Raw genomic sequence first — 14,405 nt, 5'->3', positions numbered from 1 at the left:
CCATGCGGATTCGAGTGCTGCCTTGATGATTTATGTACACCACTGTGGTGGCGTTGTCCGACTGTTCTTGAACAGGTCTGTTCTGTATTAAATGCTGGGCCAAGTTCAGTGCATTGAACACTGCCCGCAGTTCCAGAATGTTTATCGGGAGGAGAGACTCCTCCTTGGTCCACCGATCCTGAAGGGAGTGTTGCTCCAACACCGCGACCAAACCTCTCAGACTGGCATCCGTCATCAGAAGGACCCAGGTGGAGATCCAGAAGGGACAACCCCTGCTCAATTGTTGGTCCTGCAGCCACCAACTTAGAGACAGACTGACCTCCGGAGACAAGGAGATCATGTGAGACCTGATCCGGTGAGGCAGGCCATCCCACTTGGCAAGAATCAGCTTCTGCAGAGGGCTGGAATGGAATTGAGCACACTCGACCATGTTGAAAGCCGACACCATGAGACCTAGCACTTGCATCACTGAGTGTATCGACACTTGCGGACGAGATAGGAAGCATCGAATCCTGTCCTGAAGTTTCAGGACCTTCTCCTGAGACAAGAACAACCGCTGGTTGTGAGTGTCCAACAACGCCCCCAGGTGCACCATGCCCTGAGCAGGGACCATGGAAGATTTCTTCCAGTTGATGAGCCACCCGTGGGCTTGCAGAAACTGGAGCGTCAGATCCAGATGACGTAGGAGAATTTCTGGGGAATTTGCCAGGATCAACAAGTCGTTCAGATACGGGAGGATCTTGACCCCTTGACAGCGGAGTACAGCCGTCACTACCGCCATGACCTTTGTGAAGACTCGTGGGGCCGTGGTCAAACCAAAAGGTAAAGCCCGAAATTGATAATGGAGGTTGCTCACAGCAAACCTCAGGTAGTGCTGATGCGACATTGCAATAGGAATATGCAGGTAAGCATACTGTATTGTCCAGGGAGACCATATAATCCCCGGGCTCCCAGGCCAGAACAATAGAGCGAAGAGTTTCCATACAAAACTTGGAGACTCTCACAGATTTGTTCAAGGACTTGAGGTTCAGAATGGGCCGAGAGGACCCATTCAGTTCCGGGACTAGGAACAGCGGTGAATAGTACCCCTTGCCTCTCTGAGCCAAAGGCACCTGTACTACCACTCCTGTGTTCAGGAGGGATTGTATCACTGAATTAAGAGTTTTTGCCTTCATCTGATCCGAAGCGACGTCTGTCAGGCAAAATCGATGAGGGGGACGATTCTTGAAGGATATGGCGTAACCGCGAGTGACGACTTCCCGTACCCAGGCGTCGGAAGCGGTCTTCAACCATTCCTGGGTAAACCCTAGAAGTCGGCCTCCCACCCTGGGGTCCCCCAGAGGGAGGCCCGCCCTGTCATGTGGCAGGCTTGTCAGTTTTGGAAGCTGGCTGACGGGCAGCCCAGGCACGTTTAGGTTTGGGCTTATTGGTTTTGGAAGTGTGAGCCTGTTTCAGGTACTCCTGACCTTTTGCTTTAACTGAAGGACAAGAGGAGCAAAAGGAAGTACTCTTTACCTTCGGCACTGAAGAAGGAGCAGTACTATATAGACACGCTGTTTTAGCAGAAGCTAAGTCAGCCACCATCTTGTTGAGGTCCTCTCCAAAAAGAATGTCTCCATTAAAAGGGAGCACCTCCAGGGTTTTCTTAGAATCCAGATCCACAGACCAGGACTGTAGCCATAGAATCCAGCGAGCCAAAATGGACGTAGTAGAAGCCTTGGCCGCCAGAATACCGGCATCAGAAACCTCCTTAATGTAATGAGAGGCTGTGACAATATACGAGAGACATTGTCTAGCATTATCAGAAAAGTTGGAAGGAAGCTCCACTTCCACCTCCTGAGCCCACGCTTCAATAGCTTCTGCAGCCCAAGTAGCTGCAGTAGTGGGCCGATGCACAGCTCCTGCTAGGGTGTAAATCGCCTTTAAGCAACCCTCCACACGCTTGTCCATCGGTTCTTTCAGAGAAGTGACTGTAGTTACAGGCAGAGCTGAGGATACCACCAGCCGCGCCACTTGCGAATCCACTGTCGGGGATGTTTCCCAATTTTTACTTAGCTCCGCAGCGAGGGGATAGCGAGCCAGCTTTTTCTTGTGAGGTGTGAATTTCTTTCCTGGATTTTCCCAGGGTTCCTGACGTATGTCAACTAAATGGTCAGAGTGAGGTAAAACTTGTTTAACTATCTTCTGACGTTTAAATCTGTCCGGTTTCTTAGAGGTAGCATCAGGCTCCGAGTCATCAGTAATTTGAAGAATTAGCCTGATAGCCTACAATAAGTCAGGAACATCCACCTGTGAGACAGATTCCCCATCAGAAGTATTTGGATCAGTGTCTGTGGGGTCAGTATACACGCCATACTCATCAGACGAAGTACAATAAAGAATATGCAAGTGCGCGGCCAACAGCAGCGGGTAGGAGGAAGGTCAATCCCTCAAAACTGGACAGTAGAGAAAAGGGTGTGTACCAGCGCTGGCTGAATGAATTTAAATTAATATAATATCAATAGTAATACAAATAATAATGATAATAACCTTAATAATAATTAATAATGGTAGTAATAATAAACGGATGGTTTGTTCTATATAAAGGAATGATAATTTAATAGCATATCACATATAACAACTTAAAAAGAAGGAATTCCTCTTGCCTTTATATAGAACAAACCATCCGTTTATTATTACTACCATTATTAATTATTATTAAGGTTATTATCATTATTATTTGTATTACTATTGATATAATATTAATTTAAATTCATTCAGCCAGCGCTGGTACACACCCTCATCAGACGAAGTGTCTGGGTCGTGGTTGGATTGTGAGGAAGTAATGGCCCGCTTAGAGGACCCCTTGGTCGTAGGCGGGCGAGGGTTAGATTTCGGTTTAGTCAGTGAGTGGTTCAATTGCTGTAACTGAGTCAACAGGAGATCTGCCCATGGCGGATTAATCGCAGGGACAATGTGTTGCTGTACCGACACGTGAGGTCCCATAGGGGGCAAAAGTCTAGTTACCAGCGTATTCAGTAAAGTAGAGAAAGTAGCCCAAGGCAGATCATTGTGGACCCCCGTTGCTACGGCCCTACTGGGGGGCAAAGAACCCCCAGAACCTGAACCCTCCGCTGCAATGTTTACCTCAATTGTGTCTGTAGCGTCACCACCACGTGTTGTGGGATCAGCCGCAGACCCATCGCCCTGAGAAGCTGACATAATATGACAGAGTGAACCACGGGCAACACAGTACAATATCAGCAGAATAATACCTGACCAAGAACTCCCTGTCAGTGAAAGCACAAACAGAAGATTCAAGAGGTATATGGTGACTGGAAATCACAGAGATAAATACACAAAGAGTATATCCTGTGAGACACCTATATTAACTAGTAACCCTGACGCACTTAGCCCCCTGCAGGGTACAAAATATAGGGATAGCAATCCGAGTGAGACACACGGAATGGAAGTCACGCAGCAGCTATAAACGCACACACACAGTCACATTACACAATGCAGAAATTATGACATGCAATAAAACTGCACTGGACTAGCAATACTAAGTAATATACTAAGTAAAGCTATACAGATTAACAGATATAACAATGCACAGTGAAACACTGGATGTATATCACAGGGAACTTGTACTACATTACCCTGAATAAATGCACTGTTTCTTAACTAACACTGTAACAGACATGTAGAATACTTAAGTGTCCTGTAAAATACACAGTGCTGACATGCAGGTGGCTTTACAGAGGATGATTTGCCCAAACAGTCCCAGGATCAGCTCAGCATGTGAAAATGGCGCCCAAACGCTGACAGGGAGTGAGAGGGAGAGAGAGAGAGATGCAGCTCCAGGGCGGGAACATTTACGCTAAATGGCACCCTGGGGCTGGGGGAGGGGCTACAGGTCAAAGGCTTTTCCCCCTGCTGAACTTCACCACCGAGTACTGTGGGCCATGTAACAAACGTTTTTTTTTGCCAAAACCGACCTGTGCCCTTGCCCTGGTGGTCTACTGGGGTCTCTGTACTGCCACAGTGTCCACGCCAGCGCGCACGCGGGCCGCCTCCCACCAGCCGCGCCGGATGGCGATTTCCAGCGGGTCCCGCCTGGGGGACCCTCTTACCTCCTTCCCTGAGTGTGGCCACGCGATCCTGGAGACTGCGATGGTGTGTGTGCCTGTATGTTGAAACCGGAGCCTCCGCTGTAAGTACCCGGCAACCAGGGCGCGGGAGTATACAGCGCCGCTGGGGTAGGTGGAGTTGCAGCAGGAGATGTCTGACTGACATCTAACCCTCATGGTGTCTCTGCTGCAGCCCTTGAAGTCTTCAATTTTCACTTAAAAAAGCTCTTCTGAGGGCTACTTGGAGCAGCCCCCTGTTGTATGCCTGCACTGCATGGCACCAACTACAAAACTGAGCTCCTGTGCATGGAGGCGGGGTTATAGAGGAGGCAGCGCTATGCATCCTGGGAACAGTCAAAGCTTTTAGCCTGTTGGTGCCTCGGATCAAGATCCTAATCTACACCTCTACACATTTCCTGTGGAATCCAGTGTACCCCGCTGCAGAAATAAATATATATTTATATACACATATACACACACACACACACACAGACAGTACTACAAGATAATTCTGCAGCCTGCTCTGCTGCACATGCCGCCCCCCCCCCCCCCCCCACCACAGAGTTATTGCGCCAACATTAACAGGTTGCAAGTGAAGAGTATTTATGGCATTCCAAGACGGATGACATCAGCACAATGACATGTCGGTGAGTAGGGCAGCATGTGGCACACCCAAAGTCAGAGCAGACTGAATTCTGATGAGCAGTGTGTATAAAGGTATAATGATTCATGGTATATTTCCTCTGTGATAATTATTAATGACATTCCGGAAGTTACTTTGCTTTATGTTACATAGATCTGCTCATACCTGGGAAATGCGATAGAGTCCAAAGTCGCCCTTCAGCCAGAAATAGGAAAAGTGTCCGTAGCCCGTCTGAAATAAATAAGCTGCGACCAAAACCCTGACGTGCATGTACACCGGCAAAAACTGGGAGGGCGGAAAGAATGAAGAATACATTTGTACAGTCTCTAAGCCAGATTCAAAAGCTGGAGACAAATTTACAAAGTTCCTCTTGTCCGTACTGGAGCATTCATATCCCCCAATGTCTGTCTATTCTGGGTCTGCTGTGTTCAGCATCCGACCAGGGACAGCAGTCAATGCACTGAACGTATCCAGGCACTGACCTTCGCTCAGACAGTAGACAAAATACAATTTGCAGCAAATTAAATATAGAATTAATGAATAGTAAGAAAGCGGATACATGTAATATATTGAACAGCAGTGGTCATTCCGAGTTGATCGCTCGCTAGCAGTTTTTAGCAGCCGTGCAAACGCTATGCCGCCACCCACTGGGAGTGTATTTTAGCTTAGCAAAAGCGCGAACGAAGGGATCGCAGAGCGGCTACAAAATAATTTTGTGCAGTTTCAGAGGAGCTTCAAACCTACTCAGCGCTTGCGATCACTTCAGACCATTTAGTTCCTGATTTGACGTCACAAACACGCCCTGCGTTCGCCCAGCCACGCCTGCGTTTTTACGAACACTCCCTGAAAACGGTGAGTTGCCACCCAGAAACGCCCACTTCACGTCAATCACTCTGCGGTCACCAGTGCGACTGAAAAGCATCGCTAGGCCCTGTGTAAAACTACATCGTTCGTTGTAATAGTACGCCGCGCGTACGCATTGCGCCGCATACGCATGCGCAGAAGTGCCTTTTTTTGCCTCATCGCTGCACAGCGAACGAATGCAGCTAGCGATCAACTCGGAATGACCACCAGCATTAGATAGCGAGTTATAATGCAGCAGTGCTTAACACTTAAAACAAGCCTAATGACATCACACAGCCTATGTGTGATAATATAAATGAGGTAGATATTAGCGGAAAGACCTGGATTGATGTTTAATACTGAACAATTAATAACCAAGCTGAATAAGGCTACAGATGCATGTACAGACCTAGAAAATCTGAGGGGAGAATGTTATTGTTTTTACACGCCCTCTAGTGCCCAATCCCCTTCTAAAGTGACTAGATATCATGCCCAATCCCCTTCTAAAGTGACTAGATATCAACTGTTTTTCTTATTTTTATCCTGATCATCGCGAGCACCCAGACAGGGTTTAGCCGCGTAAAAGAGCTAAACCTGACTAAAGTGTTGGGTGTGACGCGAAAAGTACTGTTTGGGCGCCCAAACAGGTCATTTTCGCACATTTCTGCTCACTCCCTCAAGAGGCTGTGAGCAGAAATGTGTCCCCCGGCTGTATGCGCGCCTGAGCAGAGCAACAATTCAATTGCTCCGTTGGGCTCCATCTAGTAGCGAGCGGGGGAAAAACAATTGAATGTGACTGAATAGTCCCCCAGTCCCTATACTTTTTAATTTGCTCTTCTGGGGTGTCCCCTCTTTACCTTTCACTCTACAGGCACCGTTACCTTTCGCTTTTATTTTTACCAGCTGAAATGTGATCAGATGATGGACTCCAGGGCAGTAATCTGGGGCAATTTAGTCAGTTTTGATGAAATGGGCCCCAAACCAGGGGCAGCTTTAACCTGGGCAATACAATGATAGCATCTAACAGTACTTACAGAACTGGCTCCGGACATATGATAGATCAGTATGACGAGCTGCATCCATCCCTTCCACTCATCGGTCTGTTCTCGGTTCAACAATTTAGTCTGTACAAAATATTATAATTTGTGGAAGACAATATTAGCGTCTGACAATTGCAGTTATTAGTTCTATAACTCTATGTATAATTTCAGCACCCTCATACGCATGACCCTAAACATACAGCTAAAATAAAATCTGCTTTACTAAGAGGAGGGACTGATAACACTGGTGCATAAATCAAACATACAGACGTGTCCTCACAAATCTCTGCTGCAGTCACACCAAACAGCTTCTCTTGGCACGCCATGTTGCATGAGAATCTTCTAGTGTCAGGCGCCTTAGTTGCTTCATTTTTGTAGAAAATGCATCTTATTTGCAACGCAATACGACGAAGACGCGCGATGAGACTGTGCTGAGCAATTTGATAAAGGACACTTGTATATCTGTGTGCAACGGAGTCTCTGACTCTGTACACAATGGAGTGCTACAATAGAGAAGTCGCAGCTTTTTTCAATACAAGTTCTGTTCTGCTCCGTATACAGACTCAGTCACACACAATGTAGAAGTGTCACATATCAGATTAATCAGCACAGTCTCCTCGTGCGTCCTAGCCACATCACGTTGCAACTGAGACACATTTGTGGCAAAAAAGGCGCTTAACGTTAGCAGAGCTGCACAGGACATGGCAGTTCACTCACGCCAGACATTGGGCCTAATTCAGATCTGTTCGCAGCAGCTAATTTGTTAGCTAATGGCCAAAACCATGTGCACTGCAGGGGGGACAGATATAACATGTGCAGAGAGAGTTAGATTTGGGTGGGGTGTGTTTAAACTGAAATTTAAATTGCAGTGTAAAAATAAAGCAGCCAGTATTTACCCTGCACAGAAACAAAATAACTAACCCAAATCTAACTCTCTCTGCACATGTTACATCTGCCCTCCCTGCAGAGCACATGGTTTTGCCCATTAGCTAACCAATTTGCTGCTGTGATCAGATCTGAATTACCCCCATCTTGCGCTGTGTGGAGTATTGAGGCTGGGTGTATGAGGACACATCTGCAGGAAATGGTATCCAATCTCTAGGTCGACAGTAACTAGGCCGACTGGGTCTCTAGGTCGACATGTTCTAGATCGACAGGTCAAAAGATCAACATGAATTTTTCAATTTTTTTTCAACTTTTTCATACTTTACGATCTACGTGGACTGCGATTGGGAACGGTAACCTTGCCTTCGCTCGCCATGCGAGGGGACACGGTGCACTAATTGGGGTTCCCCGTCACTGTACGGCGAAAACGACACCAAAAAAGATTTAAAAAAAACTCATGTCAACTTTTTGACCTGTTGACCTAGAGACCCTGTCGACCTAGTTACTGTTGACAAATTGTGGTCGACCTTCAATACCACACCGTAGGAAATGCACCCCAATATCAATATACAGCAGCAATATGTGAGATATTGGAGATCAATAAGTAGGACAGAGAACATAAGAGCAGTGCATGCCTAAATTACAGAGGGTGGGTATACAGGAACACGGGATGTGATAACCTAGAACTATTGTTTCGTCAATGAAGATATATCAAATAAAGGGGAAGCACGGTGGAGCAATGGTTAGCTTTGCTGGCTCACTATACTGAGAACATGGGCTTGATTCCAACCAAGGCCAAACATATTTGGAGTTTATATGTTCTCCCGTGTTTGCAAGGGTATTCTCACACACTCCAAAAAAAATTTGTGGTAGGTTAATTGGCTCAGGACAAAAAATTAACTAATAGATTGGTGGCATCACTGGAGCAGGGACTGAACTTAAAATAAAATTAAAATGCATTTTAGGGACAAAATTTCTTTTATTTGTCTATAATGAAGGAAACATAAATGTGTTTACTTGTCCATGTAAAATGCAGAGAGAGAGAGAGAGAGAGAGAGAGAGAGAGAGAGGGAGAGATAAAAACTCTGCTGCAGAAAATTAATAGAGGTACAGATGGGTCCACATTTATCTTGACCTTTAATAGGATTAACTGAGACTGACCAGTCGGATTTATTCCCCTCCTTTAATGACTTAATCCCCTGCTGTATTGTTCTCTGTATTGTATTGCAGCTGAGAACAATAGATGAAGGGTTTATGCTAATAAGTAATGTTGTGACAGAAAACTAGTCAAGATAACGGTGGACCCATTTGTAGCAAGTGATAAACAGATACACGAATGCATCGACACCTTATATTGAGAGCAGCCTCCACCCAACGGTTACTTCCCAGCCAACAGATGAAAGATCTGAGACATCACAGACACCTCTTACGTTACCATAAATCCTGCCCACCGTAACCATACGGCAGGGTCATTCACTACCCCCAATGTACTAACATTAATAATCTGATACATTAAGCAATGTACACCGATAGATACTGGTAGTACCTCTTTCGTGTCCTCATTGTAGAACACACCCAGCACAAGGATATAAGTAATGGGGATGAAGAAGGCCGAGTGAGTATAAAACTTGTTCTCCTTCATATAGAGATTGGCCCGATCACAGAAGTAGAAGTAAGCCATGATGAGGCCAAGTTTGCAGAAGGCGAACAGAGCGGTCTCCAGGGCTGAAGCCGCGGGAGTGACTGTAGCCGGCTTCTTCTCCTCCCCGCTCTCTACATCGCTGCACATCTTGCTCTTCCTGTGCTTGTTCCGCTGGATTACCATGACTGCGATGTAGAAGGCGACGGATAAAAGAAAGAAAGAGGCAGCCAACTTCTGAATAACGGTGGTGGGAGAAGCGGGCTGGCAGCAGGAACCGTCGATCGGCTTCATGACTTTGTTGCAGTAGGCGTTCATGAGGATCATCGCGCTCTGAAAGGTTGAATGACAGCGGAGTAAACGGTCATGGATAGCTGATGTTATAGGAGGCAAAGGTTTAGTGTGAGTGATCATCAAATAGCATGAAAACACCATTATTGGTCTGATACTCCCATTATGCACTACACACCACATCACAGATCTGTAAATATAATGTACTTCTTCCTCTAATCAACATGTATATCTTCCCCTAATCTAGCAGCAAAGTGGGGGCTCCAGCGGATTTTCCCATCACAGGAATAGTGATATGATTCAATACTGAGACGTCGCCTGCCTGTCACCTTAAATCAGTAAATATAAAGACTTTTAACATTAATGGTGATATTTCCCCTTTAAATCAGAATTCTTCAATAAACTAATTTTATTTATATTCTGGAATTTCCAAAGATCATAAATGGCCCTCCCTATCACTCTCTGCTGCCCTCTGTATCCCTTACTGCTAGCCTCCGGCACTCCCTATCCCTCGCATTATTAGTCTCTGTTGGCATCCGGCACTCCCTATCCCTCCCACTGCTGGCCTCCGGCACTCACTCACTCTCTCTCTGCTGGCCTCCGGCACTCACTCACTCTCTCTGCTGGCCTCCGGCACTCACTCCCTCACTCTCTGCTGGCCTCCGGCACTCACTCCCTCACTCTCTGCTGGCCTCCGGCACTCACTCCCTCACTCTCTGCTGGCCTCCGGCACTCACTCCCTCACTCTCTGCTGGCCTCCGGCACTCACTCCCTCACTCTCTGCTGGCCTCCGGCACTCACTCCCTCACTCTCTGCTGGCCTCCGGCACTCACTCACTCTCTCTCTGCTGGCCTCCGGCACTCACTCATTCTCTCTCTGCTGGCCTCCGGCACTCACTCACTTTCTGCTGGCCTCCGGCACTCACTCACTCTCTCTGCTGGCCTCCGGCACTCACTCACTCTCTCTCTCTGCTGGCCTCCAGCACTCACTCACTCTCTCTGCTGGCCTCCAGCACTCACTCACTCTCTCACTGCTGGCCTCCGGCACTCACTCACTCTCTGCTGGCCTCCGGCACTCACTCACTCTCTCTCTGCTGGCATCCGGCACTCACTCTCTCTGCTGGCCTCCGGCACTCACTCACTCTCTCTCTGCTGGCCTCCGGCACTCACTCACTCTCTCTCTGCTGGCCTCCGGCACTCACTCACTCTCTCTCTCTGCTGGCCTCCAGCACTCACTCACTCTCTCTGCTGGCCTCCAGCACTCACTCACTCTCTCACTGCTGGCCTCCGGCACTCACTCACTCTCTGCTGGCCTCCGGCACTCACTCACTCTCTCTCTGCTGGCATCCGGCACTCACTCTCTCTGCTGGCCTCCGGCACTCACTCACTCTCTCTCTGCTGGCCTCCGGCACTCACTCACTCTCTCTCTGCTGGCCTCCGGCACTCACTCACTCTCTCTCTGCTGGCCTCCGGCACTCACTCACTCTCTCTCTGCTGGCCTCCGGCACTCACTCACTCTCTCTCTGCTGGCCTCCGGCACTCACTCACTCTCTCTCTGCTGGCCTCCGGCACTCACTCACTCACTCTCTGCTGGCCTCCGGCACTCACTCACTCTCTCTCTGCTGGCCTCCGGCACTCACTCACTCTCTCTCTGCTGGCCTCCGGCACTCACTCACTCTCTCTCTGCTGGCCTCCGGCACTCACTCACTCTCTCTCTGCTGGCCTCCGGCACTCACTCACTCTCTCTCTGCTGGCCTCCGGCACTCACTCACTCTCTCTCTGCTGGCCTCCGGCACTCACTCACTCTCTCTCTGCTGGCCTCCGGCACTCACTCACTCTCTCTCTGCTGGCCTCCGGCACTCACTCACTCTCTCTCTGCTGGCCTCCGGCACTCACTCACTCACTCTCTGCTGGCCTCCGGCACTCACTCACTCTCTCTCTGCTGGCCTCCGGCACTCACTCACTCTCTCTGCTGGCCTCCGGCACTCACTCCCTCACTCTCTGCTGGCCTCCGGCACTCACTCCCTCACTCTCTGCTGGCCTCCGGCACTCACTCCCTCACTCTCTGCTGGCCTCCGGCACTCACTCCCTCACTCTCTGCTGGCCTCCGGCACTCACTCCCTCACTCTCTGCTGGCCTCCGGCACTCACTCCCTCACTCTCTGCTGGCCTCCGGCACTCACTCACTCTCTCTCTGCTGGCCTCCGGCACTCACTCATTCTCTCTCTGCTGGCCTCCGGCACTCACTCACTTTCTGCTGGCCTCCGGCACTCACTCACTCTCTCTGCTGGCCTCCGGCACTCACTCACTCTCTCTCTCTGCTGGCCTCCAGCACTCACTCACTCTCTCTGCTGGCCTCCAGCACTCACTCACTCTCTCACTGCTGGCCTCCGGCACTCACTCACTCTCTGCTGGCCTCCGGCACTCACTCTCTCTCTGCTGGCATCCGGCACTCACTCTCTCTCTGCTGGCCTCCGGCACTCACTCACTCTCTCTCTGCTGGCCTCCGGCACTCACTCACTCTCTCTCTGCTGGCCTCCGGCACTCACTCACTCTCTCTCTCTGCTGGCCTCCAGCACTCACTCACTCTCTCTGCTGGCCTCCAGCACTCACTCACTCTCTCACTGCTGGCCTCCGGCACTCACTCACTCTCTGCTGGCCTCCGGCACTCACTCACTCTCTCTCTGCTGGCCTCCGGCACTCACTCACTCTCTCTGCTGGCCTCCGGCACTCACTCACTCTCTCTCTGCTGGCCTCCGGCACTCACTCACTCTCTCTCTGCTGGCCTCCGGCACTCACTCACTCTCTCTCTGCTGGCCTCCGGCACTCACTCACTCTCTCTCTGCTGGCCTCCGGCACTCACTCACTCACTCTCTGCTGGCCTCCGGCACTCACTCACTCTCTCTCTGCTGGCCTCCGGCACTCACTCACTCTCTCTGCTGGCCTCCGGCACTCACTCACTCTCTCTGCTGGCCTCCGGCACTCACTCACTCTCTCTGCTGGCCTCCGGCACTCACTCACTCTCTCTGCTGGCCTCCGGCACTCACTCACTCTCTCTGCTGGCCTCCGGCACTCACTCACTCTCTCTGCTGGCCTCCGGCACTCACTCACTCTCTCTCTGCTGGCATCCGGCACTCACTCTCTCTCTGCTGGCCTCCGGCACTCACTCACTCTCTCTCTGCTGGCCTCCGGCACTCACTCACTCTCTCTCTGCTGGCCTCCGGCACTCACTCACTCTCTCTCTCTCTGCTGGCCTCCAGCACTCACTCACTCTCTCTGCTGGCCTCCAGCACTCACTCACTCTCTCACTGCTGGCCTCCGGCACTCACTCACTCTCTGCTGGCCTCCGGCACTCACTCACTCTCTCTCTGCTGGCATCCGGCACTCACTCTCTCTGCTGGCCTCCGGCACTCACTCACTCTCTCTCTGCTGGCCTCCGGCACTCACTCACTCTCTCTCTGCTGGCCTCCGGCACTCACTCACTCTCTCTCTGCTGGCCTCCGGCACTCACTCACTCTCTCTCTGCTGGCCTCCGGCACTCACTCACTCTCTCTCTGCTGGCCTCCGGCACTCACTCACTCTCTCTCTGCTGGCCTCCGGCACTCACTCACTCTCTCTCTGCTGGCCTCCGGCACTCACTCACTCACTCTCTGCTGGCCTCCGGCACTCACTCACTCTCTCTCTGCTGGCCTCCGGCACTCACTCACTCTCTCTCTGCTGGCCTCCGGCACTCACTCACTCTCTCTCTGCTGGCCTCCGGCACTCACTCACTCTCTCTCTGCTGGCCTCCGGCACTCACTCACTCTCTCTCTGCTGGCCTCCGGCACTCACTCACTCTCTCTCTGCTGGCCTCCGGCACTCACTCACTCTCTCTCTGCTGGCCTCCGGCACTCACTCACTCTCTCTCTGCTGGCCTCCGGCACTCACTCACTCACTCTCTGCTGGCCTCCGGCACTCACTCACTCTCTCTCTGCTGGCCTCCGGCACTCACTCACTCTCTCTGCTGGCCTCCGGCACTCACTCACTCTCTCTGCTGGCCTCCGGCACTCACTCACTCTCTCTGCTGGCCTCCGGCACTCACTCACTCTCTCTGCTGGCCTCCGGCACTCACTCACTCTCTCTGCTGGCCTCCGGCACTCGCTCACTCTCTCTGCTGGCCTCCGGCACTCGCTCACTCTCTCTGCTGGCCTCCGGCACTCGCTCACTCTCTCTGCTGACCTCCGGCACTCGCTCACTCTCTCTGCTGGCCTCCGGCACACACTCACTCTCTCTGCTGGCCTCCGACACTCACTCACTCTCTCTGCTGGCCTCCGGCACTCACTCACTCTCTCTGCTAGCCTTCGGCATTCACTCACTCACTCTCTCTTTGCTGGCATCCGGCACTCACTCACTCTGTCTGCTGGCCTCCGGCACTCACTCACTCTCTGCTGGCCTCCGGCACTCACTCACTCTCTCTCTGCTGGCATCCGGCACTCACTCTCTCTGCTGGCCTCCGGCACTCACTCTCTCTCTGCTGGCCTCCGGCACTCACTCACTCTCTCTCTGCTGGCCTCCGGCACTCACTCACTCTCTCTCTGTTGGCCTCCGGCACTCACTCACTTTCTCTCTGCTGGCCTCCGGCACTCACTCACTTTCTGCTGGCCTCCGGCACTCACTCTCTCTCTCTGCTGGCCTCCGGCACTCACTCTCTCTCTCTCTGCTGGCCTCCGGCACTCACTCTCTCTCTCTGCTGGCCTCCAGCACTCACTCACTCTCTCTCTCTGCTGGCCTCCAGCACTCACTCACTCTCTCACTGCTGGCCTCCGGCACTCACTCTCTGCTGGCCTCCGGCACTCACTCACTCTCTCTCTGCTGGCATCCGGCACTCACTCTCTCTGCTGGCCTCCGGCACACACTCACTCTCTCTGCTGGCCTCCGGCACTCACTCACTCTCTCTGCTGGCCTCCGGCACTCACTC

At 51.1% G+C, this 14,405-nt stretch overlaps 1 protein-coding gene across 2 annotated transcripts in view; it reads right to left on the bottom strand.

The window, feature by feature from the left end:
* The window catches only part of CASD1 (CAS1 domain containing 1), a 176,331-nt gene that overhangs the window by 49,955 nt on the left and 111,971 nt on the right, over positions 1 to 14,405 (bottom strand). For both annotated transcript variants that reach the window (XM_063921397.1, XM_063921399.1), the window contains 3 exons: positions 9,067 to 9,492; positions 6,630 to 6,719; positions 4,918 to 5,037 (listed from right to left, as the gene is read on the bottom strand). In XM_063921397.1, the coding sequence (XP_063777467.1) occupies positions 4,918 to 5,037; positions 6,630 to 6,719; positions 9,067 to 9,492 (636 nt within the window). The remainder of the gene's footprint in view (positions 1 to 4,917; positions 5,038 to 6,629; positions 6,720 to 9,066; positions 9,493 to 14,405) is intronic.

This window comes from Pseudophryne corroboree, chromosome 5 (assembly GCF_028390025.1).
Source record: "Pseudophryne corroboree isolate aPseCor3 chromosome 5, aPseCor3.hap2, whole genome shotgun sequence".
In the NCBI taxonomy this organism is placed as follows: Eukaryota; Metazoa; Chordata; class Amphibia; order Anura; family Myobatrachidae; genus Pseudophryne; species Pseudophryne corroboree.
This window is presented reverse-complemented; position numbering and strand designations above follow the sequence as displayed.